The sequence below is a fragment of the Sebastes umbrosus genome, chromosome 8, assembly GCF_015220745.1.
Source record: "Sebastes umbrosus isolate fSebUmb1 chromosome 8, fSebUmb1.pri, whole genome shotgun sequence".
NCBI classification, from domain to species: domain Eukaryota; kingdom Metazoa; phylum Chordata; class Actinopteri; order Perciformes; family Sebastidae; genus Sebastes; species Sebastes umbrosus.
Genome location: NC_051276.1, coordinates 27119187 through 27145806, shown reverse-complemented (window position 1 = coordinate 27145806; position 26620 = coordinate 27119187). Strand labels below are relative to the sequence as shown.

The following is a 26620-nucleotide window of genomic DNA, read 5'->3' as shown; positions in this document are numbered from 1 at the left end:
ATATAATAACAGATAGTAACTGTAAATTGAAAAAAAAAAATTTCAAAAACAAGGAAGGAGAAAATATGGTAATAATAATAAAAAAAATAGAAATACATGAATAAATAACAATTATAAAACAAAAAATAAAATAAAAATGATAATAAATTAAAATTCAGCATTTTAAAATAATTAAAAAATATTATTACAATTTAAAAATAAAAATTAATTAATTAATTAATTAATAAAATAAATTCACACACCAGATTCCCAACACCTACTTATATCAGTGAGTTATATGTATTCATTTTTACGGATACAGGTAAAGCAATTGCATCACATTCTTATATGCACCTTCTTGATTCCTCGAGTCGAATACTTTTGAGTGATGATGTATTAGGACATGCATCACTTAAAAATGAGGGAATGAAGAGCAAAGAATATAAATGATTATATTATTGAACAATATTTTTATTATTATTAAATCATGAGTCTCAAATTGGCCATATACTTTAGAAAGTAATAATCTTCAGCCATTATAAGTATGGATTGCCGTGTTTTGAAAACTTCCTTTGACTAGTTAGATCATTGACAATTTATTTCTAGAAAAAGGCTGCAGACAGTCTAGACCAAAATCCATTTATTACTTATTAACATTTGTAACGGCAGACTTGATGGCTCATTTAAAAATGAGAAGCCCACGCACACTTATAAAGGATTCATAAGTAATCGATGAAGCCATTCGTTACAACTTATAAATCTTTTACAAATGGTTCCTTAAAAGAAAGCGGTAGTGTGATATTATACCATTCAGCAACTGACCACATTTATTGTCTTTTAGTTCACTTGAAAACTATTCAAAAATGGAAATCTAATAGCATTTTGACAAATGTTTACATCTCCCAGTTGCAACAATTATTTACTGCACAATTTCCCCATGAAATCCACCACTTGAAAACAACTGACTCATGTGTGTTTTGCATCATTTTAGGACCCTTCCTTGTAGTATATTTACATTTTGTGCACAGTCAGAATCATCTCTGTTTTTATAATATTGACAAGTGATTTTAAATAAGGAAAATTATTGCAAAAAGTATTGCAACATGTTGCAATAGCAGAACATTTATAATTATTTATGTGCCTGTGTTTATTTATGTTAAAGCAAGCCAGACTGAGAGAGGATGTTGTGCTGGCTCTTATCAACATGTGTATCCGAGCTGTCCCTCCGAAAGCCAAGCTAAGTGTAGTAATGAGTCAGAAGCTATCCATCATCCAACAAGTAAATATGAGGTGTCACGTGTGATTAGGAATTGGCAGAACGTGAACGAACGCTGTGCAGGTCTGACAAATGACATATTTGTTAGCAAGGTCCGCCGCCTCACCAACAGGGCAATGATTGGTGGCGAGACGCTGACAGATAGTGTCAGATACAGTGTTAAGAGACAGAGAACGCGCTGACAGATGGGACAGCGGGTCAACTCAGGGTAGTCAGAGATGGAGAGGGGTGATGGGATACATGGGGGCGACAGATGGTGGAGGGGAACAAGGGCAGTCGGAGGAAAACAAGCAGAGTTGAACAAAAGAAAACATCAGAAGGAAACAAGGCGAATAGTTGAGCAGTGTGTGTGTTTGTTTTTTTCACCTCATGTTGCCTTTGTTGGTGGCGTACTTGATGTGGTTACAGATGTAGTTGTACATTCCATGAGCTGTTGTGCAGTCTCTAGCATCAAAAACCTGGAAAGCAAATGTGAACATGAAACCTCTGAAACAGGTTTACCAGGCACAGTGAAGTGTTTTAAATACACCTGTGTTTATTTAATGCCTGTGGAGCTGTTTGTTGTCCCTCAGCACCCTGAAGTAGAGCTCAAATGAATCTACTTTGATAACTGATTATTCGGTTTGACTAATTTATTAAGAAAAAAGTCAAAATTCTCTGATTGCAGCTTCTTAAATGTGAATATTTTCTGGTTTCTTTACTCCTCTATGACAGTAAACTGAATATCTTTGAGTTGTGAGCAAAACAAGTCATTTGAGGATGTCATCTTGGGCTTTGGGAAACACTGATCAACATTTTTCACAATTTTCTGACATTTTATAGACCAATCAACTAATCGAGAAAATAATCGACAAATTAATAGACAATGAAAAAAATGGTTAGTTGCAACCAGTTGCAGTAAAGCCAAACAAGTGAACCAAAACTCTTATACTACAGCATCTTGGATATCATACAAAAGTGCAAAAGTAAGTAGAAATGCAGAATCTATCTTGATAACTATCCACATTACTTGTGAAAAAGTCAGAAACAGCATGTAAAGAGTGTAAAGCATCAACAGCCCCATGCTATTATCAATATATAATAGGTAATACTGTATATTACCTGTAGTTTGGACCACTGGATCCTCCCTACGCATCGGGCAGCATTCCTCCAGGCGTGCTTGGCCCCGTAAATCAGCTCAGTGTCTTTCAGCTGGTAAGTTCCTGAAGCATCAATCTCCTTGGTCACCTCCTCCAGCCGGTCCACATGGGCCTTAGAGCCAAACCTGTAGGCAGGACACATCCACAGGTACAATACAATAAGAGAACATGTACACACAGTATAGCACAACACAAGAGGTACTGGGTGTAAATTGAGCTGTTTTGTAAGGATCCCTTAGAGTTCAATGCAGTCACATATCATCTATTAAAATATCTTTCACAAGGTGAAAGAAGCTTTGTTGACACACTGACAGAAGCTGCCCTCTTACGCAAGTGTGCTGAGTATACACAACACAAAATTACCTGCAGAAAATGTAAAAATAAATGAGTAAATAAAAACATATATAAATAAAAAATGAACTTGGTTGATGCCCTTTTACAGGATAGTTGCACTTGCGTTATTAGTTACTAACGCGAATTAGCCAGGTTATCATTTACGACATGCATATTTGGCTAAATAGGAACCACATAGTTTAATATATTGTTTTTTCCATTTTATTTTATGTAACCTTTATTTTCTCAGGATAGTCCTATTGACATTTAGAATCTCTTTTCCATGGGAGTCCCAGCCAAGACGGCAGCATAAAAGTTTCACACATAAAAGCACAAATAACAGACTTAAAAACAAAACAGCAAAAAGGTAAAAACAACATAAAAATTTCACATAAAAGAAAAATAACAGACTTAAATCAAACAGCAAATTGCATCAACTAGTGAATTACGAGTGTTGTTCAGTAACAGGACAAGTACATTCATAATCTTGCATACTTATAAAATAGTCTAGTTTAAAGTGTCGTGATGAGGGTGCAAAAACTTTAAAAACACTTTCACCAAAAGTGGTGCGGGTTTTAGGAACGATATACATTTGTCCACATGATCGCTGATTAGGGATGCACTGATTGTGAAATTCTGTGCCGATACCGATGTTTAAAATTAAAACAATTTGGCCAATACTGATGTTCTTGTTTATAATGTTTTTGCTGTTATTTGTTACCGTTCTGTGCCAGGGAAACAAAGACATCTTCATTATAAAAAAAAGATAAGATTGCAGCTACTGATTTTTTTTTAGTTTTTGGTAGACCATAGATAGATAAGCAGGAAGTTTGTGATATATGGCCTTATACAGAAAAAAAAGGTACCAGTGTTCCATTCTGCGGTTGTATGAGGAGGATAAAACAACTTTCTCATACAAACTGCAATGACGTGTACGGATATCCGAATCAGGGACAAGTCTTAACACAGTATGATATGCTGAATCTAACATTTTAACAGAAGATGAACTCGCATATATGAAATATCAATTGCTGATAAAAGCGTCACTTGAATTAATTTTTTCTTTGCACCAAAAGAAAAACAGTATTTGTTTAAATAATAAAACATTTTTTGACATCCCCTCTGGCCGCAGCAGCCTAAATGCACTACCCACATTCAAAATGAGTGTGTGAATACAGCCTAACTCTGAACTCGGATGCAGATGTTACAGGCCGTGCTTACCTTTTGATGGAGGTGTAGTACTGGTCTAAGAAGTCAGTGGCCAGTGGAAGAAGCTCCTCTTTGGTTCTGACTTCGTCTGGTTTGCGCATGTTGGGCGTCACCACAGAGCCCATGCACACATTTTCATTGCAGAGTGGCAGCTGAAAAGACAAATACAATGACAGATGAGGGGAGGCTTTTTCAGGGATGAATTCTGCTTGTTGGCCAGGTGGTTCAGCTCTCTGGTAATGTATCTGCAAACATCCAATTTATTTACTTTCCAGCAAAGAATAACACTAACAGAAGATACCACGTTGGCTTCCTTTGTGCACAAAACAAGAGGAGTTGATTCGTTTTATTGGACAAAGAATCCTTCAACATATTTCAGTGGCCTTCAGGATTCCTGTTGACTCACGAGAGAGTTTCTGCATCTATCTCTGTGTTGTGATTGAATACAAAAATGAGAGAGGCATGGCATCCTCTTAATTTACAAAAGGCAGAGCTTCACATTACCTTCCTTCTCTATTCATTTTGAATTAACCGGCTAAGTCTTGGTTCTGCTTGATATGAAACAGACCTAGGAAATGCTTGAATTACACATTATGCAAATAGAATCATTCAAAAGAAATGAAAACTGTTTTCCAATCCAATTTTCTCAAACTTTTTTGCTCTTCTAGCTGTTATTCATCATCAGAAGGTGCTAACACTGTAAAAGTATATTTACCTTAGACGTTCTTGCTTAATAACTCTATGGGTAAACATCTGTTTCACTACTTTTTCCAGGATTTAATCAAAAAGGTATCAATATGAAGTAAACTAGAAAAGAACTGTATCTCAATATGTAATAGGGCTGCACAATTAATCTAATATTAAGCGCGATCACAATTTTGGCTTCCCACAATTAAAAGAACATGATCCATTGCGATATAAACTCCATTGCATATCAAATTAAGCGCTTCCTAAACTAACAGCCAGCCACCAGCGGGTGATCCAGATGTTTTGGTTTTAATTCTGGGGAGCTATAATGCCGCTGCGAATGCACCCTACAGCGGCAGCCTGTGACAAGATTTCCTGAATGTTGCGGCTGCAGTCCAGAGAGGAAGTATAATATAACCAACTGTATACAGAAATACTCGTTTTGCCAAAACAGAAATGCACAGAATTCAGGTGAGGAAGAACCTTATTTTAAGTCTTATTTTGATGCAGAGATTAGTTAATTAGCAGGAATGTAAGTGAAAGCAGTACTCGCTTGATTTTATTTGGGTTAAAAAGTTTTGGTGCAATTTTATTTTGCTTCTAGGAGATGCTCTGTGAATAAGGACCTGTTTTATTTTGATGCAAAGATTTGTAAATTAGCGGGAATGTAGCACTTCTGCACCTCCTCATGGCTCTGTTTTCAGGCTTTAAAAAATCTGGCCAATCACAGGTCATTTCAGAGAGAGAGCGTTCCTATTGGCTGTTCGTTCAACAGAGGCAGCTGTCAATCGCTCGCGAACTCCGATCAAACGGTCAAACTAGGCAACACTGATCAAATATGAATTAATATTCTGTTATAATGCCTATTTCTCACATAGAATGTTTTCAGAAACATCTTGTAGAGCTCCAGCTGGTCGGCGGTGCTTGGTATTTCCTCAACTGATCTCAACATGGCTGCCGGGTCACAAACTTTCTCATTTTCCAGCTGAACAGTACACTACAAGATGTTTCTGAAAACATTTTATGTGAGAAATAGGCGTTACAGTAACAGAATATTGTTTCATATTTGATCAGGGCTGCCTAGTTTGACCATTTGGTCGGAGTTTGCGAGTGTTTGACAGTTGCTCAGAGACGGCAGGCTCCAGCTCGGCTCTGATTGGTTGTTTTCCTCCGGTCTGTGAAATCTTGTAGATGTCATTAGGAGCACCAGAGGACACAGAGGCACATGATTTCTTTCAGATTACCTGTCTCATGCACTACTGTCACGATATAGTGACCGTTTTATAAAAATAACTTCTTTTTTTTAAATCATATTTACTCCTATTCTACCCACTGCTGCTTTAAATGTGAAAGTACAATAAAAAATCTATTAATAATCATGATAAATAATCATGACCTCAATATTGATCAAAATAATCGGATGTGTTTATCAATTTGTCCATAATCGTGCAGCCCTAAAATGTAAGGTCAATAGGCCATCGGTAGATCACACCCTTCAAATTCATGTTATATCATAATATGTTACACTTGGTTCAGATAAAAGGTCATTTTTTATTATATGTTCCGGACTCTGAATGCATAAAACGGATCATACAGTAACTGTTTTACAATTTCTTTCATTATATTGCTCACACATGGCTGGCAAGCATGTTAATGAATGAGCAAGTCAGTGAGTCATGGATTGGTATCCTTCTATTAAGCGGAGACAGGAAGACAGAAAGAGCACGGAGGAAAGACAGAAAACAGACAGATGCAGAGAGGGAAAATTGCTCATAGCTGAGAGCAACCTTGTGTGGTCAGTTTAATGTGATTAGAGTTGAAGTCAGCTGTCACTTTGGTTTGCCTAAATGCCTTCGCCAGCTCAGAGAGAGATTGAATGAGTGAGCAAGAGCGGGCGACAGGAGCGATAGCGCAGGCGTGCAGTCGGAGAGGAAATTTGACACTGACCCCAGCGCTGCTAAAATTGGCTTGTTTACGCCGAGCCACACACTTGCACTGTCCAAACACTCCGACGTGGACCGGCAGTCGGTCCAAAATAAATTTCCCTCCGTGTCCCTTCCAACAAATCCAACCCTCGCTCGACCAAAACAGAAAAAGATGAAAAAAAAAAATCACATCCAGTCAAAATAATGAGAAAAATTAGAACGATTTTCAGTAAGAATATGTGATAGTGTTCATGAAAACAAAGACAAAAAATAAAGGGTTAATTCCAAAGAAAAAAGGGAAGCTAAGAAAAGATAATTGACAACAAGAGAGAACAACAAAGCGGAGACAGAAAAAACATGAACAGTAAGAGGTGACAGAGTGGAAGGGGGGAAATGGATGAGTAGGGAGTGTTAAAAATAAAACAAAGGAATCACTCGTGCTCCAGCACGTCCGCTCATCATACCGCTCTGGGCATTCATGCCAGCCAGCTGTCCTTTTCGAAAAAGACGGATCATCCTCGAATACGGCAGCGTCTGTGATATATAATAAATCTGAAGATGCTATTACAGGCCATTCATTGGGATGCACAGCCTGGGTCCGATAAGTCACCGAGGTAATTAGGCTGCTGTTTGCTGGTTACGAATGGCTGCTGTGTTTTGGGGGGTGAATGCTTAAACAGCGGGGTCCACCTTGTGTTTGGTAGACTGGCTTACTAACTAGAAGGGAGAAACTTCGGCTGCATGATAAAATGGGGAAAAAAATGGGTTGCGGTTGATAAATGAACGGGGATGAAAATGGATCACAGAGAACCGTTTTCTGAGCAAATTCTTTGCATGTAGCTGAAGCTTTTCTTTGTTTCCCCCTCAAACAAAGTTTTCGGAAATTACCTTTATTAGCTTTTCGAAGCCACCATGAGGGTGGAGAAAAAACCAGAGCATCAGTCGTTTGCCCAAAACAACACATCGTTTTGTGCTGACAAAGTCTTCTAGTGGCCGTAGTGATTATCACAGGAGGTAGTGTGGCATTATTAGATGTTGTCTTGTTGATAGTGGCGTCAGATCACAAAACATTTTAAGGGGACGTATGTAGGATTTGGCGGCATCTAGTGGTGAGGTTGCAGATTGCAACCAACTGAGTACCCCTCAGCTCACTCATCCCTTTCCAAGAATGCGATCACGTGAGCCACAGAGTGCAAAAGCTTTTCGCCTCGCTCAGAGACCATCCTTGCCATAATAACACTACTATAGGAGCAAAGAAAGTCAGACGGCTGCTGGCGGTATCACAGTTTTACACTCTGCGGCTCACATTACCGCAGTTTCACAAGCGTGTTGGAGAACTACGGTGACGTAAAATGTTGAAAGGCTCTCTCTAAAGTCAGAGTTTGGTTTGTCCGTTCTGGGCTACTGTAGAAACATAGCGGAGCAACACGGCAGACTCCGTGAAGAGGATCTTCTCAATATGTAGATATGAAGGGCTCATTCTAAGCTAATGAAAACACAACGTTTCTTAGTTTCAGGTGATTATACAAAGTTATGAATATTATATTCTATTTCTGCTAATAGATCCCCTGAAATGTTACATACTATTCCTTTAAATGTGTCATTATGGAGGACACGGATCACTTCGTCATTTAATTTGGAGACTTTTGCAGATGACATTTTTTTGTTTTGAGGGAAATGTCTCGATAACTATTTGGACTTTAACACAGTAGACTGCTGTCCGTTTCCGACTAACAATCAACGTTTGTTTCTTGACCACAATCGTTTCCAAACCCTAACCAAGTCTTTATTATTGTAACCATGACGATAAAGGTCCCCTAACCTTAACAAAGTTGAAATTTTAACCCAAACCACAATGTTTTTCTAGTTATTTGAACCCATATCATGATCTTTACATTACCATAACCAAGTTGGTTTTGTGCCTAAATCTAACCAAGCCTTGACCTCTGCATGTAAGATTAGAAAATTTGTCTTATTGTTTTAAAAGACAATGTTTTCTTATCGATAGTGGCGTCAGATCACAAAACACTGAAGTGTGTTGTTCTGGAGGGCACAAACCACTTTGTCCTTTAATTTGAAGGATTTATGTGGGTGACATTTTTGATTTTGAGTGAAATGTCTCAATAACTACAGGATGGGTTGCCATGAAATGTGGAGCAGACATTGATGTTCCCCTCAGGATAAATTGTAATAACTTTGGTGATTTGTTTTTTCTCCCTGAAGGATTTATTGTTTCATAAGCTTTACCCAGATTTCCCAACCCCCCCCCGCTTTCTAGCTAAACAGTAACGAGCTGAATCACCAACATTTCAGGCAAGAGCTCTCTAATGTCTGAATAGTTAGTGAGAAGCAGAGAAAAAGCACGCCACGCTGTGCTATTATTCTTCAATCTACTTGACTTGCAAATGATGTGTTAGTAAGTCTGCAGGCTAAACGCTTTTTACAGTCAACCAATATATCGTATTTGAGGTTCATCAGGGCCTTTAAGATGCAATTAAAGCCACAGATATCACAGCTGTCACCTCTGTTGGTTATGAAAGCTTTGAATGTCTGCGACTTTACACAAAGGGGCTTCTTCCTGTCATACTGTCTTGTTAGTATGTGAAGTCATGTTATTTATGTCACACCTATTATGGCAATCTGGTATCATGTTTACCCTTCTGTGATGTGTTAACAAGTTGCCTTTTATCATCAAATATCTAATATTTTTTGCATATCCAAATGAGGTGGATACATATTTGAAACACCTTTCAGTTTAAAGTGCATTATCAATAAACTATATACATTTTGACAAAGAATTAAACAAATTAATGTGAGGATTTGTTGCTTTTCTTTATATGTTGTGATGGCAAACTGAATATCTTCACATTGTGGACTATTGGTTGAACAAAACAAGCAATTTGACGCTGGGCTTTATGACGTTAGTGATTATGAGAAATTGCGCATTTTTTAATTTTTCTGACATTTTATAGACTGAGCAAGAAAATAATCAGCACATTAATTGATAAAGAATGAAAATAACTGTAGTTGCAGCCCTAGAGTCAACACACAAACAACTAAAGTAGGTTCAACAAAGTTTTAAATAAAGTTATTTTTGCAGGGCTGTTGAATTGCATTACATTACTATTGCATCACCCAGGTGTTTGTATTTTCTGGTCACTTGGCGCCAGTACTTTTAATCCTTTTCCCTCTTTAGTGAAGGGTGTCGGGGCATGACGAAACAATAGCACCTCAGCGCCTTCATAAGTTTCCCCACTGGCATAAAACTCCTGGCGCTAAGGACGACTTGAAACATCAAAATCGTTCTCATCCCTGCCACGATGGTTGCCTCAGCGACAGACGGCTTTATCCAACCATTAACTGAGCTGATTTCCATATGCCTTACCTTGCTGGAGCTGTGGTGCAGTGTGTCGTTGTAGACGGTGCCAGTCTCCCAGTTCTTGACCTTGAGGAAGCGTGGGCATTTTGAGGGGCTACCGTTCTGCAGCGACTTAGTGGGTGAGGTCCTGCCCTGGGCCGGGGGCTGGAAAGAGCACACAGGCAATTACACACGAGTCATTACTTCATGCTTTTGTACTCTGTCTAGCTAAATGGTTCTGACCTCTTAGACACCTTTCTTGCAAGCTGGATAAGTTGTTTACGACTGGGAGTCATACTGTGGTAAGCCTTTCATTGCAGAGAAGTGGTTTTGAGTACCACAAATAGACATTGATTGGTCAGTTTAAGATGGAAATAACATGAGGAACTTTAACAGGAATTTTACAACTATTGGGAGGCTTTCTCTATGGACTATTGGCTATTTCTTCTCGAGGAAAATCCGTTTGTCATTGTGCTTAAGTGTCTCTAGCACAAACCTATGCACAGAAACTACTTACATTGTCTCCCCTCTCCATTTCTGTTTATTTCCCACTCCAGGATAAAGGCAATCAACATTTAACAGCAGGTTGATGGCAAGCTAACTCTTGGCTCACTGGGTTTTCCAATACTGTAGCTATTGACTTGTGAATGCCTGCAATTTAACCCCAAAGCCAACTGTAAGCGTTCCTAGAGAAAGGCACCGAGTGATTGCCAAAGATCAAAGTAATCAATCCCACACCTTGGAAGCTCTTTCATCATCTCCCACGGCATTGTTAATCGCACAGTGGAGCATCTCCTGAACAACAGCGCCACAATCATCATGCTCGCCGGGGAGACGAATACCAACAGAGTCACGCCAGTTGGGTCTCATTGTCATTTTGCATCCTCTCAAACAGCAGAGAGGAATGATGTGGATTGAATTGAATTTGATTTTGCACACACAGAGTGCAGAGCTTAGTTCCTGTGTGTTCATGCTCCAACAGCAGTAACCCCCACTGTGCGGCTCAGATATGACACATTATCACTGAGGTTGTGGACAGGAAGAAAGATCACTGTACCGGAAAGAGCGCTCAGTCAAACAGGCAGAGGAAATCAGATGCAGAGAATTAAAGGTTGTTGACAGAAAAAGCAGAGCAGTTGTGTGTTTGAATATGAATGCAGGCTTGTCGCTCACTGACCAGAAGCTTTTGCTCTGGCATTTACATTTAAGAAAGTCACTTTCCTATGAATGCCACATGCGGGTTTCAGAGAAGCCTGCTTATATGAACAACCTGTAAATGTCAGTTTACCTTTTTCTTTATTTATATATGTGTACTGATGTAAATTTTAAATGTCAGAGTCCCCCTGGAGGGATGAAGATCGTTTTTGCCCCTGAAAAAATGCACTTGGGAGCGAGGTCAGTTATTGAATGATGATTGTCCAATTGACCTCTTGCTAAACCCCTCCCCTGAACACAGATTGTCCAATCATAGCTTAACCAACGCAGTTAGGCACGGCTAGTCTGTTGAGGGCCATGTCCAATATCACTCCCTCATTCACTACTCCCTGTAGACACTCAATGGTTTACTCAATAATCAGCAGTAAATTGAGATTTTGGACACCTACTAATCATTATTTTATGTTATCACTGACTGCTGTAGAGTTGCTCAATGGTAATTTTCACATTTGTAAAATGCAAAACATTGAATCGTTGGATTGTTAGCAGAGAGAAATGTACATGCCCAAAGAACGTATATTGCTAAGAAATGAAAGTCAATTGTTCGTTCCATTACAACGTATTTATTAAACTATTTTGCCCGGCTGCTTCCCAGAGGAGCATTAAGTGAGCAATGGACATAAATGGAAGTTAGAAAAATCCAGCACACAAATTTTGAGAGCAATCGCAAACTTTTTCACGTCAAAGACCTCCAAAATCAATGTACAATAGACCACAGACCATGGATGTATAAGAGGTTGTGTCATGTGCTTTGCCTTGTGTGCTAGTAAATAGCCTACAGCTAAATTAAATTCTGTTTATGTCATGCTACTCGCACTACTAGCTACTGGCCGATAGCCAGTTGTTTGGGAACAGAGACGTTAATACATCCACCACGGTACAGGCTTACAGCATACAGCCCATGGGTGTATTATAAGATAATAAAAGTGATGAATTACAGCCAATATATCAATTATTACAGCCGCACAGCTAGCAGGAAGCCGGCAGAACCGGATATGTCACATAAGCATGCAGGGCGGTGCCGCATAGCTATCAGGAAGCCGGCAGAACCGGATATGTCACATAAGCATGCAGGGCGGTGCAGTCCTGTGAGTCTGATGTACCTTCATTATGCCGACTATTGGCTACTAGTGAACTTTACAACTTTTAGGAGATAATGATTTAAATGAGGGCTATCTAAGTGTTTGTACTGGGAAGTTGATTTACCTACAAAAAAAATAAAAATATCCTCTTATTTACAGACATCTCTTTATACATCCATGGCTATGGCATTTTCAGTCCAAAACATATAATGGGTAGACTTACACACTCCAAATTCAGACACTCAAATAAATAAAAATGTCAGATAGTGTGGGAAAAACTTACCCCAACTATGTTTAACTTGTATGACTAATAGTATATGTGAAAATATAGAGAAACAATGGTAAGCTATAACCCAGCATGATTACACTCCATTTCCATTTCGAAGGTAATTTGATGTGAAAAGTACTGAGACACTAAGTCTGGTGATTGTTTAATAAAAATAAGATTGCACATTCTGTGACTAATACTGTGGGAAGCCAGAGTCCAATAACAGGAAAATGTATTGAATGGTGTTGTTATTTCTTGGGTGTGTAGGGATTCTACTTTAGTAGGTTTTGGTTATTAGCAAATTAATTAATAAATAATAATAGAATTATTAATATTAATAAAGATTTCCTGGCCATCAGCATGTCATCACATGACCTCTTTGTTCTTCTGACAGAGAGGGGGGTGATGTGGGGTTAAGATTATCTGAAGCTGTATGTTTATGTTTAACTAATTCACAGTTTCTGTATGTGATCTTAATGTGTGTTAGATATGCAGTGGGTTAGAAAAGATGGTTAGTTGCATGCAAGACCTTGTCTATGTGAAGCATAACTAAACACATCAGATATGGCGAAGCCAGTTACCCAAAAATCAAATACAGATAAATCACCACAGTCAAACTCAATGAATAACATTAAACCAAATCAATACAAGTACTTTCTAGAAATCAAAGTTTAACTGTCTTGCTCAGCCCTGTGCGATTGCTAATGCTAAGGCCCAGTACGTTACCGATCCATGGAAGAAATGGGTTTGTGATTCCATGTGTTGACGTTGTGGTTCCAAGTCAAAGAGGTCGTCTTTGCTGTTAGTTTGGTGGAAGCTGATCGCTCCAATACTTCTTCCCAGCAGCTTGATAGCTTGGTGCTAACTTCCTTGCAGTTGTTGCTTGAAGTTAGTTGGTGAAAAGGGCAGAGCACTCGCGTCGTCTCCCTTTTGGTTCCTTTTGTTGCTATGGCTGTTTCCTAACAGACCATAGATCAGAAGCAGAACTGTTTTGCTAGTTCTGGTCTGGAGAGCTGTGATGAAGAGGAGCTGTGGCTCACCTCCAGCAGCTGGTCAGCTTGGGTCAGGAGGTGAAGAGCAAAGAGTCGAAAGAGGAGGAACAAAGGACATTCCTCTGGTTTTGTTCTGTGTGAATTTCACGCCTAGGTGTGAAATGTTACTGTAGCCAATGAGGACTGAGATGAGTCCTGAGGTCATGAGGTCACTTGAAACCAGCCAGATGCTGGGTCCTTACAGGTGTGACAAAGCATTGGCATGACCTCAACTGGCAAGCTAAAGTGAGAAGTAAAAAAAACATCTGTAACTACAGATAAGGGAATTAGAGGGAACTAAAGTGGGAATACTTGACATTTAAAGAGTTTTGAGGCTGTTGTTGGCCTTTCCAAAAAAACAAAAACACAGAGCAAAAATGTATGGAATGGATTTAAACTGTGTGTTTATTTGCTCTTTCCAACAGCTGTCATCTCAGTCTGCAATCAACGGTCACCGGCTACAAATGACAGCCCGCTTCTGTCTACTTCTGTCTGACATGAAGGACAAATTAAAAAATAAAATAGTAAAAAAGTCGAGTTCAAATCTGCCACGTTAATATTGTAAAGGTATGTGACGTGTGACGTGTGACGTGCGAAAACCGAGTACAGGAAACCTACAGGTGTTGTGTCGAAATCTGTTACCCCGTCAGGTATGGTTAAGTGCTCCTCTCTGTGGTGGTTCTTCTTCTTCTTCTTCTTTGGTATTTATTGCCGGTTGGCAAACCAGCTTACAGGTGCATTACCGTCACCTACCGGACTGGAGTGTGGAGCAGTAGATTGGCAGGAAATAAATAAAATTTAAATTTAAATTTAATTTAATTTAAAAATGAATAATAAGAATATTAATAATAAGAATAAGAATAAGAATAAGAACAATAGCTAACTAAAATAAAATAATGATAATACTAATAATAATGAAATTCTCTCCATTATTCATGTGGCCCTTAAGTAATTAATTTGAAGATTGTGTACTTCTCTCGGTGGTTAGGGGGTTGGCTCAGGTTTAGGAAGGGGGAAACATATCGACGGGGAAACAGTATTCGACACAACACCGGTGGTTTAGCATTTACAAGGTTGTATTTAAAGTCATAGACCTTTCTGTAGATTATTTATATGAGATATATTAGATATTTAATATCCCACTTCTCAGTATTTTGTATTTACTTGTTATTTACACTGTAGTTATATAGGTCTATTCTATGTCTTATTTTTTATTATTAGGCTATTTATATTTCTCTACATATATTGTGTGTTACATATTGTAATATTATGTACATCATTTATATGTTACATACTACTTTGTTTCTATTTTCTTACATTTCTTTATGCTTTTATACCTATAAGAGCAACTGTAAAGTCCCAATTTCCCATCGAGATGAATAACGTAATTCTGATCTGATCTGATTTTTCATAGTAGATTATATCCAGTAGAGGGACAACATTAAACAGATAATTATTCTGTATTTCTTTGTTTGCTAATGCACATAAAGTAAGTCCAGCCTGTTATTCTCTCACCACACATACACTTACAAGCGCGTGTATGCTAAATCCCATCATACGTCAATCACCGCCTCAATGTCAAGAATAAGGTGTGGATGTAACAGAAGGGAGCATCCATGGAGCTAGAAATGAAGATAATTGAAGCTAATCTGATGAAGATAATTTCATAACGGGGCGTAATGACCAAAGTCTTTCTGGTAAATGCGGTTATGCAGTAAAAGTTCCTCATTCACCCTTCAATTAAAACTTCTGATGGGAAATGGAGATAATGAGCGCCAGACAGGGGGGTAGATAGGAAAAAGAGAAAAAGAAGAAAGTGAGACTGACAGCCTGAGAAATGGAAAGAGATGCTACTCGTTAAATATTTTTATAGTTTTTAGTCATGTACGTTTATGGTTTGACAATTGGCACATTATTCAGTGGTGATTAAGCCATTGCGTATATAAAAAAAAAGAGGCACAGAGGCATATTCTCTGCTTTCAATGGATCATCAAAAGGTGGTGTCTCCAGAACTCACTAGCTGGTGGGATTTGACAGCATATTCTGCCACCTTTCCTTTGCAACAGGCTTATTAAACCTTAAATTAGGCAGTGGAAGCTGAAGCTGAAGGCACATGGACAATCCGTCACCAAAGTGAGAAAACTAATTTGCAGGCCATCAACGTGTCACTTGAAATCCATGTATTTAATCGTACACGAATTTGACTTTCTGAAACCATTTAGTGTCTGACTTGAGTCTATCGAATTAAACACTTAGCGATGAGCCATCAAAGTCTAGCGAAACGCCTGCAGGGGAACTTCTTGCTGCATGAGTCAGTACACATGCATATACTGGACACACACACACACACACACCCAAACAGTCTTTTCTAAAAGCACAGTCTGAGCAAACACTACCAGGGAAAGAGATATGGCTTCTTACCACATACATATCCTCTCTTACCGCCATCAACAATGCATCGCCCACACTCCCCCTCCACTCCCCTCTCTCCAACACTCTCACACAAATATTCTCATGCACATTAACACTCTCTTCTCTGCAGGTCTGAGGGTCTGGATCATTTCTACAGGGGCCACACTTGATGGAGAGAAGACGGATCAGCAGCTGCACGTATTCATTACGCCTCCTGGAATCATCTCGCCCCATCCGGTCCCATTGACGGGGGACTCGAGCGACGTCACAACACAAGTGGGTGGATATTAGCGTGGACCATGTGCAGATTACAACACTATCCCTGTCACAGACACTCAGACCTGTGACCAGACCCTTCTGTGTGGAAGGCATAAGCTGGATTTAATGCTGCACCAGCTTTCCCCGCCGGAAGGATCTAATGCCTAGGTGATGGGATCTTAAGCAAAGGCTTTACTACTATGTGCAAAGAAGCAACACAGATGTGCGTGCTCAGTTTCCGAAAACATGGAAAGTGCCAATAGTGTGGATTATTGTACGAGGCTAAAAAAGGCAAAGGCAGACATGGATACACATGCATTACACAGCTGCAGATATTCACTTAGGAGGCCTGCCTGCTCAGGAACACTTGCAAACACATGCACACAAAGACACAAGGACACAGAGTTATTGATCTAAGAGAGTAGAGTCGCACAAACCTATGCTTACACATGATCTCTTTTACTCCAAATAGTCAAACATTTGTTTCACTTTACCTTGTCGGCGTCAGCGTTGTGGAGCACCACAGGCATGTTTTCCAGCACTCTGTTATTATCTGACGCCAGCTGGGGAGACGTGCCATTTCCCACGCCGTGGTCCCTAGAGGTCAAACACAATTTTCAGACACATCTGCTCTTTCTTTTCATGTTAAAATCCCAGCCAAACCACGCACACACAGGCAGCGAACAAGCCTGCCTTTCTTTGGTTTTTACAAATAAATAAACCACGGATTTGTACACTCTCCAAAAAAGCTATTAAATCAGGAATCCCTGCACAATTTCTAAAGGGTCTGCACACCCACATGGGTGTTTTCTGTGTTCAGGCCTTCGTGGGAGTGTAGACGGAGCTTGGCTGGCTCTCCTATTTGCACCTGTTGCGGTGCTGCAGTGGGACAGCTTGCTCCTACGTGCAGGTCAGCCTCTGCAATTTCTCACCAGAGCTCTGCTTCAAATTCATTCTGATAAGAAGTGGGTGTGTAAGCCACAAAAACTCCAAAGAATACAAAACCCCTTGTGAGTGACACAGGGAAGACAGGGATTTAAAAGTTAATTGCAAAAGGTGTTTACTATACAAACAGCTGCCACTCAGCCCTCAAAGGATATGAACAGAGAGAGATCTGACTCTGAGCTGTGACAGTATGATCCTAAGAGGCTAAAGGAGAAGGGGGGGGATGGGAGATCACTGTACTGCCGAATGAATAATTATGGCAAAATCAGCGTGTGATTTCAAGTTTGTATTCGTCCAATCTAAAACGCCTACACACATATCTCTGTCTACTGTCTTTCCCACTCCTCCCCCCTGAATCTTTCTCATGAGCATGTGCCCATGCTAATTGTTAATCCTCACAGGCATCTCTTCTCCCTTTCACACCCCCTGTCACACTGCATCTCTCTATTGCCACAATTTGCATGAGCATATTTATCCCCACAATTCAGGGGCGGAGCTCAGACGTGCAGAAACATCGAGAGGAGTCGCGTGTGTCGTTTTGTCATCAGCTCTGACGTGTAGAGCGTCGTCAGCCTCACGCTGACTTGTGAAATTGTAACTGCTTCTGCTTCTGAAAACAAGCTCTCAGTCATAATGTGCCATTCGATTCCAGTGCAAATAGTCATCAAGAGATAATTTGAAAGATGTTATTTCATAAATGTGCCCCGGAAGAAACAGACATTATTGGCTATTCTTTTTCACAATAACCTTTCTCATGAGCTCTTAATTTTCATAAAGTCTTCTTCCAAGGTTATGAAAGAGGATGAAATTCAATTAGCTCCGTCCTGGTGCTGACTAAATGTCAACATGTTTTTTTTTTTTCTTTTAAATATATAGGCTTAAACTCCACTGAGAAAAGACATTTTAGTGAGACATGCTTCTCTGAGCAAACGTCCTACTAGAATTCAATAAATGCATTTATGAAAGACAGGAGGATGTGCATGGACTGGTCAAGTATGACATATTGATTCAAAGAGACTGAAGCCTCAATTTGATTTCAATTGGCCGTGGGAGTACAATAGCAGATAACTGAGACGCCAATATCAACAGTACACTGTGCAGACCGTTTAGAGCCGGGGATGGAGTATTGGCTCCGACTGCGACGCCTCATGAAAAGCTGGTCCACAGTGAGAACTTAAAACAATCTAAAAGAAATCAACATTTGTCCGTCTTCCTCATTAAACATTGAAAAGGAGACATGTTGAACATGCAGGATTGCTGCCAATTTCACACTTCTCAACGACTTGCTTACTGAAACAATGCCGCACCTGACCTCCACAACCAAGAGGGACTGTTCGCTCGATTGCAAGCTGATGACGAATGGTCTAATGACAAGTGTGAGACAAGCTTTGTGTTGCGGTATGCTAATTGGGGTCTACTATTACATTTATCACATTAATATGGGAATTGACACCAATACTAATAAAGAAAACTGACTGTCCTGATATATTTATAAGGGAAATGTAGCACCAAATTGAGGCAGATTGCAATAACATTCGGACACTCATTTTCTGAAAACTAATCGCAGGCCAAAGATGGGGCTTAACAACCTAAAACCTGATCCAAGAGAGGAAGTTTCATTTAAAGCAGCAGTGGGTAGAAATGGAGCAAATATGATTTAAAAGGAAGTTATTTTCATAAAACGGTCACTATATTTCGACAGTAGTGCATGCGACAAATAATCGGATCATATTATCATATATTGAGATCAGTTGAGGAAATACCAAGCACCGCCCACCAGCCGGAGCACTACAAGATGTTTCTGAAAACATTTTACGTGAGAAATAGGCATTATAACAGAATATTAATGAGTGACGAGTGATTGACAGCTGCCTCCGTTGAATGAACAGCGAATAGGAACGCTCTCCCTCTGAAATTACCTGTGATTGGCCAAAGCCAAAGATTTTTTAAAGCCTGAAAACAGAGCCATGAGGAGGTGTAGAAGTCTAGTTTTCTCTCAGAACACCTGAATTACAATATGCTGAAAGGTTATTATGGAATTTTTCCCCAATGATGCCAAAAACATTCTGCCAACTGCAGGTTTAACATTTGAAAAACTCCCAACATTGTTTGTTTAAAGAAAGTTATATGAACCTGCATAAAGAGAGATGAATGTTGAGAGGGCTTTCATCTTCACTGCGGTTTGCTATAAAGACCAGCGTGCAGACAGTAATTACTTGGCACTGTACACCGAGTCATATTAGGTGAATTAGAGCCTGTCTGTAGCTGCTAATACAACGCAGCTGGGTCAGGTAATTCAGGGACTGCAGGGCAAAGTGAGTGGGGAGACTTCCTTTCAATCAGAGGACCAGGTGCAGGCTCTTGTGTCAGCCAATAACCACCTTGTTGACGAGTCCTTGACCTAAATTGTGATCCTAATTCTACCTGGGCTCTAACTTCCGACTCGCACTGTGGAGGGGGAACAAGCACAAAAGACACTGAGGGATCAATAAGGTAGTATGATGTCACAAATTACCAGGCCACTTGAATCTCAACATCTCTTCTCCCAGCATTCCTCTGGCCTTCTCCATTGATCTCCTTTTTGCTGTTCTTGATGAGGCGCAGGACCGGTTCGATCTCCTTCAGCAGCTCGTTGTTCTCCTCCATCCCGTTGCACAGGAGGGCGCCGCGGCTCCCGTCCCTCATCAGCAGGGGGTCCTGGCCCTGCACGCCTCCCTTCTGCAGGAGGGACTGGGTGACGGACGGGGAGGAGAGATTCTCGATGGCCCTGAGCTGGGGCTCCTTGTTGACCTGCTGTCCAGGGCTGAACGGGCTGAGAGGGGAGCAGTTCTCGTAGGACTTTGAGGGCGGGAAGGCAGGACGCGTGACCCTCACTGTGCGTTGGCGGCCGTCTCCGGACAGGGTGGTCTCCAGGTGGGTGGTGAAGCCCTCGGGCCCACGGAGGATCAGCACAGCGTGGCTCTCGGGCGACACGTTCTTCAGCGTTTCCAGGGCCCGTTCGTAGGACAGGTCCACCAGGGGCTTGTTGTTGACGGCCAAGACGATGTCGCCCACCTGCACCAGGCCGCACTCCTCCGCCGCGCCGCCACGGATCAGATCAGACACGATAACAGGCGGCTTGGACACCCTCTGCTTCACCAGAAAGCCCAGGCCACCAACCTTCCTCTTGAAAAGACGCACTGAGATGATGTTGGGCTGCAGCTGGCACACTGTGGGCTCTGACTCCTGCATGGTGCCGGCGTGTGGTTGTGTGTGTGTGTGCTTGAGTGTGTCCCCAGGGATGTTTCTGAAAAGCAACAGAAGGAGGGGAAATAGAAGTTCTATTAGTTTTAGAGGAAATTACCTTCACTGCATGATTTGTTTACAGCGTGTTGATTTGACATAAGTCAAAGAGAGTATATGAGTCATTCAAGCAGGGTGTAATATGACACAGATCATTAAATGCAGTTGAGCTACGGTTGCAAAATATCGTCATGGACATGAAATATCTATTTTCCAACTGGTCAGACCTGCTCGTACCTCTGTGATCCTCAATATTGGCATCACAGTGACTAAACACTGTGTTAAACTGTAATGTTTCAAAGGCAAATATTGGCTTGTACAGCAAACTAGAAGGCTAACAATGTTAACAGGTTCACGGCATTTGGAAAACTGAGTCACTGCGGTCTGTTCTCTCCAGTGGTGAAAAGAATTTTCCCAAGTACCGAGTACAATATACCTCTATCAAATAATAGAAATATTCTACTTTTAACTCTGCTATGTTTATTTAACAGCTGTTATAGCAGATTCAGATTTTAAATATGATGCATTATTATAGATTAAACAAGTGGTTCTCAAACTTTTTGTAGCCCCATACAGGCGAGAATATTTCCCAAGGACCCCCTTATAATCTTAACACCAATTAAGCATATTCTTACTACCATTTGTATACTCTTGGATGCCATAGGAACTATTTGTATTCTTAAACTTTTCAACTTGAATACTTCAGACCTGTTTCATAGTGATAAACAGAAACACATTTTAATTTGAATCATGCTAAGATTAGAAGAGATAATCCTTTATTAGTCCCACAGCGGGGGGATACGCAATGCTATTGAATGTTAATACCATGTATATACCTTTAAACAGGGTGATTTTATCAAAATTGCATTTGGACTCAATTTGACAGCATTTAAAGCCCACATTTCAAGTACCTGATGTCGGGACCCAGCATCTGGCTGGTTTCAAGTGACCTCATGAACTCAGTAACCTGATCCTTGACCACAGGACTCATCTCAGTCCTCATTGGTTACAGTAACATTTCACCCAGAGGTGTGAAAATCACACAGAACAAAACCAGAGGAATGTTCTTTGTTCCTCCTCTTTCGACCTCTTTCTACTCTTTGCTCTTCACCTCCTGACCCAAGCTGACCAGCTGCTGGAGGTGACCCACAGCCCTCTTTCTACTCTTCATCTAAGCTCTCCAGTCCAGAAGTTGTAGAAACAGCTCTGTTCTGATCAATGGCCTGTTAGGAAACAGCCATTGCAACCAAGGAACCAAAAGGCAGACGACGCGAGTGCTCTGCCCTTTTCACCAGTTAACTTCAAGCTATCAAGCAAAGAAGTTAGCACCAAGCTAACAGCAAAGACGACATCTTTGACTTGGAACCACAACTTCAACACATGGAATCACAAACCCTTTTCTTCCATGGATTGGTAACGTACTGGGCTTAACTTAGCATTAGCAATCGCACAGGGCTGAGCAAGACTGTCCAACTTTGATTTCTAGAAAGTACTTGTATTGATTTGGTTTAATGTTATTCATTGAGTTTGACTGTGTTGATTTATCTGTATTTGATTTTTGGGTAACTGGCTTCGCCATATCTGATGTGTTTAGTTTATGCTTCACATAGACAAGGTCTTGCATGCAACTAACCATCTTTTCTAACCCACTGCATATCTAACACACATTAAGATCACATACAGAAACTGTGAATTAGTTAAACATAAACATACAGCTTCAGATAATCTTAACCCCACATCACCCCCCTCCCTGTCCTTCTTCTCAGAAGAACAAAGAGGTCATGTGGTGACATGCTGATGGCCATCTTTGATTCCGCCATCTTTGTAGTTTTTCAGTGCTCGCCATTTTGTTTGTAGGCCATACAGACATTTTGAGACAAGAACCCATCTTGTTTCCCCCCCCTCTCTCTCTCTCTCACACACACACACACACACACACTGTGTTTGGTTTGTTTAGTTTAGTTATTTAGTTAGATTAATATTGTGTTTTGAACCTTTATTATCTTGTAAATAAATGTTTGTGGAATATACATGCTGGTCTGTTTAATGTTGCACAAGAGTGAATAATGCCAACCTCTGCTATGTCAAGAACTCCGATATCCTTCAACCATTACTATCTATTTTGGTTATAGTTATTAATTTAATTATTAATCAACGTTCCAAATTGACAGTTTAGCATATATAATGAGACTATATTAACGTTTTGGTCATTGGTCCCTGATTCCAGGGTGGTGCCCCGTTTATTATTGATGTTTATTGATAATCTTTATTAATATTAATAATTCTATTATTACTTATTAATTAATTTGCTAATAACCAAAACCTACTTACGTAGAACCCCTACACTGATCTTAAACACTTTCAGAAAATGAACAGTATCAAGAATGGCATAGTCCTAATAAAAGCTAACGTGGGCGGGAGTAATGGACACAACATGCTTGTTTTATTGGTGCAAATGGTCTTCATCTGTAGATATGCACTTTTTAATGATACAGCACAATTTTTATAATTTATAGCAAATTATTTCCCCTGGTAGTCCCCACTTTGAGAATCACTGGATTAAACTACCCAACAGTATATAAAGCGGTTAACATGTTCATACACCCATGATAATGATCCAATAGTATCGCATAATATGGGGCATTCTGCATAATGAATCTTTTGATACTGTTAGTTATATTCTGCTGGTTTCAGTGCAGGACTTTTACCATAACTGTGTATTTTTTACATGATTGCTATACTTGTACTTCTGAGTATTTCTTCCACCTCTGGTTTGCTCCATCCCCAAGAGAAGGGGAGGTGAAACATTTTTCCACAATTTGCAGCCTATTTTACGTTGCACAGAAGTGTCTGGTTGAGAAATAATAGCCTTTTGAAACCACTAACTTTACTTGTGTTGTGTAGAAACATATGGATCGCCTGTAATATTGAGCACACACATGGCTTACAAGAGCAGCCCCACTGATGATTGATAGGAATGTTTCCAATGAACACAATATTTAAGTGCACTCAGAGGAAATGCATGCAACACATCTGAACCTGCTTTTGTATTAATGCATACGAATGATGTCCGCACGTGTCTTTTGCATGATCACATCTGGCGGCGCAGCCAAGTATAGGAGGGCAGGCTCAACAATTCAGCACCAAGGTCAGCTCTCCTCCAACAACAACAACCACAACATCAGCAGCAGCTCTCTGAATGCTGCTGCACGTTTTCACTCTGCACTTTTTGTTATTTCTGCTCCTCTGCAACATTTCACTGAGTTTTTTTTTTTTTTTTTTACTCTTTCCAACAGAGGGGATGCCCTTGAATGTGTGAAGTCATTGCAATAATAAAAACCAACTAATAAGCCCAATAAGTGAGATAATAGTCTTGTAAAAACCGTTCAACCAAATTTAACTGACACTTTTTTTGCATATATCACACATTGAAGGGGTCAGGTCTTTAGTACAAACACTGGCTGAACTGTCCTGGGGCTCAGGAATAACTTAAGTAAGCGGCCCCTTTAATCCTCACCCTTTGTAGCTGCACCCTACAGAGATCAGAAATTGCCAATAAGGGATGTGAGTGATGGAAATGTGATCTGAATATGAAGATTAAAATATATATTTTTTTGAGAATGCTGCAATGTCTGGCTTGGGTAGGATGATTATCTATTGAATAAAATGTTAATTATTGGTGATATACCATATTGCACCTGATTCAGAGCTAAATGAACGTTTCATAAAGAAATATGCAGACATTAAATAAGCATTAACACATTATCTGTGAGTCATCCCTAACCACAGTCATTCAGAAACTACTTGTCTATTCATTAATTAGCTTAGTTATTCCCTGGTTTGTTTCTCTGGTAACTAAGGATTTCCTCTTATTGTAAAGTTTGAGACCATCTGTGTCTGTGTACAGAGCTTGCAGCCTAATTTGCATTTAAAAACATTTCTCTTCAAATGGAGGCAAAATCAGCATCTGAACATAACATCAAATGTCTGGTTGATAATCCAAGCAGTTGTTGGGTCCCATTATTTTGTGACCATGTCTTGCAGAGGGACCCATCTGTGTCAAAATCTAGTTTTAACAGCTTTATTGTTACACTATGTATAGTGCTCGCACGGTGCATTTTTATTAAATAAATATGCGTCTAATAAAATGACATTCCATTAAGCCTATTAATAGCCTATTACTGGTAGCTATCACACCTCACTCTGTGTGCACTGTACTAACAGGTTTATCCAAACAGGTGGGGTCATAATGAGTCTGTTGTCGTCATTACCCATCACGACATTAAACAATGATAAAACAAAACTATGAGGATATGTTTCAACAAATTACAGCCTATAGCCGCATCATGCATTTCTGGAAAGTCCTTCCTCTCTAATTTCTGTTGTGCATGAGAAGTCCAAATACACCATGCAAGCAGAGCTGCGCGTTGCCACTAATAGAAAAAACTGTTTTCAATCAGAAAATGCAAAAAAAAATGAATTGGTATTATTTAAATCTCATTGATAAACAATGTTTGCATGTAAAACACATGAGGACTTAACATGCAAGGATTATTAAAATGTATAGTTTGCTTTCATTTTAGCATTGATCTCAATTCAATCGGGGAAAAAAACGCACAAGATGTTCCCACCGAGAATTTAATGGGTATTTCCCAGAGCAACAAGTTCTGTCTACACTTTTTTTTTATTATTTTTGCAAAAATACAACACCAGTAATGTTAAAAAAAACTTCTTCATTTTGTGTGACAAAACAAATCAAATTGCACATTAGTTGAGGAACGCTCCATCCATCCATCCATCCATCCATCCTCAATAACATCCATCCTCCTCTCCATCCTCATCCACCAGGGGAATGCGCATGCAGCCTCATTTTTCCACAGAAACAAAAAGAACAAAATAATGAATTAAAAAGGAAACAACTCACCCCCTGAGAACAAGGTCGCTGTCACAACGACCTGCTGCAGTGAACTTGGGTTAAAACTCCTGCGCGTCTCTTTTCCTCAGCAGCTTCTGCAACGACTCTTTCATCCAACAACAACCAAAAAAAAAAACGCGTCTCCAAGTCTTAGCGTCGCGCTCTGCCTCTCTAGAGACGAGGCACGCTTGTGCCTTTCCGCGCACCGGGGCGCCTTTTAAATGCAGAGCAAAGACGGAGACACAGTGACGAGCTGAGGAGAGAGCCGTGCGCGTGCATTTAAATGAACTGGGGGTGGGTATGTTATGCCGGTCTATCGTCATCACTCAGCATGCACACACAGACGACATGCACACTCCTCCTAGAGAACTATTGTAGGCCTTCAGAAAAGGTGAAGTTTGCCACTGCTACACCATGTGCACTTTTTGATTATGATCTTCTTGAACTTGCAGTGAAGTCGGATTAGTGGAGGGGGGATGAAGATTTGAGCAGTGATTTGTAATGGAAACTCAATGGAAAAAGGCTGAAGAGCAGAAGATTTTGACTAAAATGCAACCTAAACACCCCTTCTTGCATTACCTGTTCATGTTTATGATTTGTGTGTACTTACACTGTTAAGAATTTCCCAGTAAAATAACAGTGAAGAACTGATGGCAGCATGGTTGCCTTTATGTTACTGTAAAATTAACATTATTATACTGTCGCTGAAATTTACAGCTTTGTACTGTTAATGAAAAATACAGGTTTTTTTTTATTAATTTCACAGTATTTTACAGTTAATTTACTGTCTAAAGATACATTATATAGCTGTTTTTCCACCTTTCTTTTACATTATCTTACTGATTTGTTTTAATGCACTATTTAGATTGTATTTTTTTACATACATTTTACTAAACATAATTTTTTGCCTAGATGAATAGACTTAGCAGGTTACAGACATAGGAATAGTCACATTAAATACAATTAAAGGCACTTGTTAGGAAAAAGGCTATAATAGACTTGACACTTTTCCCAAAATGTCTGTCTATAGCTGGCTACAAGCACAGAATGCAAACCATAACAACATGTGAGTGAAGAACAATAAAGCTAATTCACTGATTTTACAATCATGTACAATGTACAAGCCTCACATGTGCAGATCAGGTCCCAGAATTAAACAAATACTGCATGAAACTGTTACTGATGATACTTTAGACAGTTGATCAGCAGTAAAGTGCTGTTTTTTAAGAATGCATTATAGTTCAGTTAAAAAACAGCCTTTGAGCGTAATTTAACAGGTTTTCTTTTGTATTAACAGTAAAGCACT

The 26620-nt window shown here is 39.8% G+C and overlaps 1 protein-coding gene across 1 annotated transcript in view; it reads right to left on the bottom strand.

Annotated features, from left to right (window-relative positions):
• Positions 1–25563, bottom strand: part of nos1 (nitric oxide synthase 1 (neuronal)) — a 45928-nt gene extending 20365 nt beyond the window's left edge. The window contains exons 1-7 of the mRNA XM_037778468.1: positions 25324–25563; positions 19633–20403; positions 16667–16769; positions 9934–10071; positions 3949–4088; positions 2357–2519; positions 1622–1713 (exon numbers count right to left, since the gene is read on the bottom strand). Coding sequence (XP_037634396.1) covers positions 1622–1713; positions 2357–2519; positions 3949–4088; positions 9934–10071; positions 16667–16769; positions 19633–20348 — 1352 coding nt within the window. The 5' untranslated portion in view covers positions 20349–20403; positions 25324–25563. The remainder of the gene's footprint in view (positions 1–1621; positions 1714–2356; positions 2520–3948; positions 4089–9933; positions 10072–16666; positions 16770–19632; positions 20404–25323) is intronic.
• Between the last annotated feature and the right edge of the window lie 1057 nt (positions 25564–26620).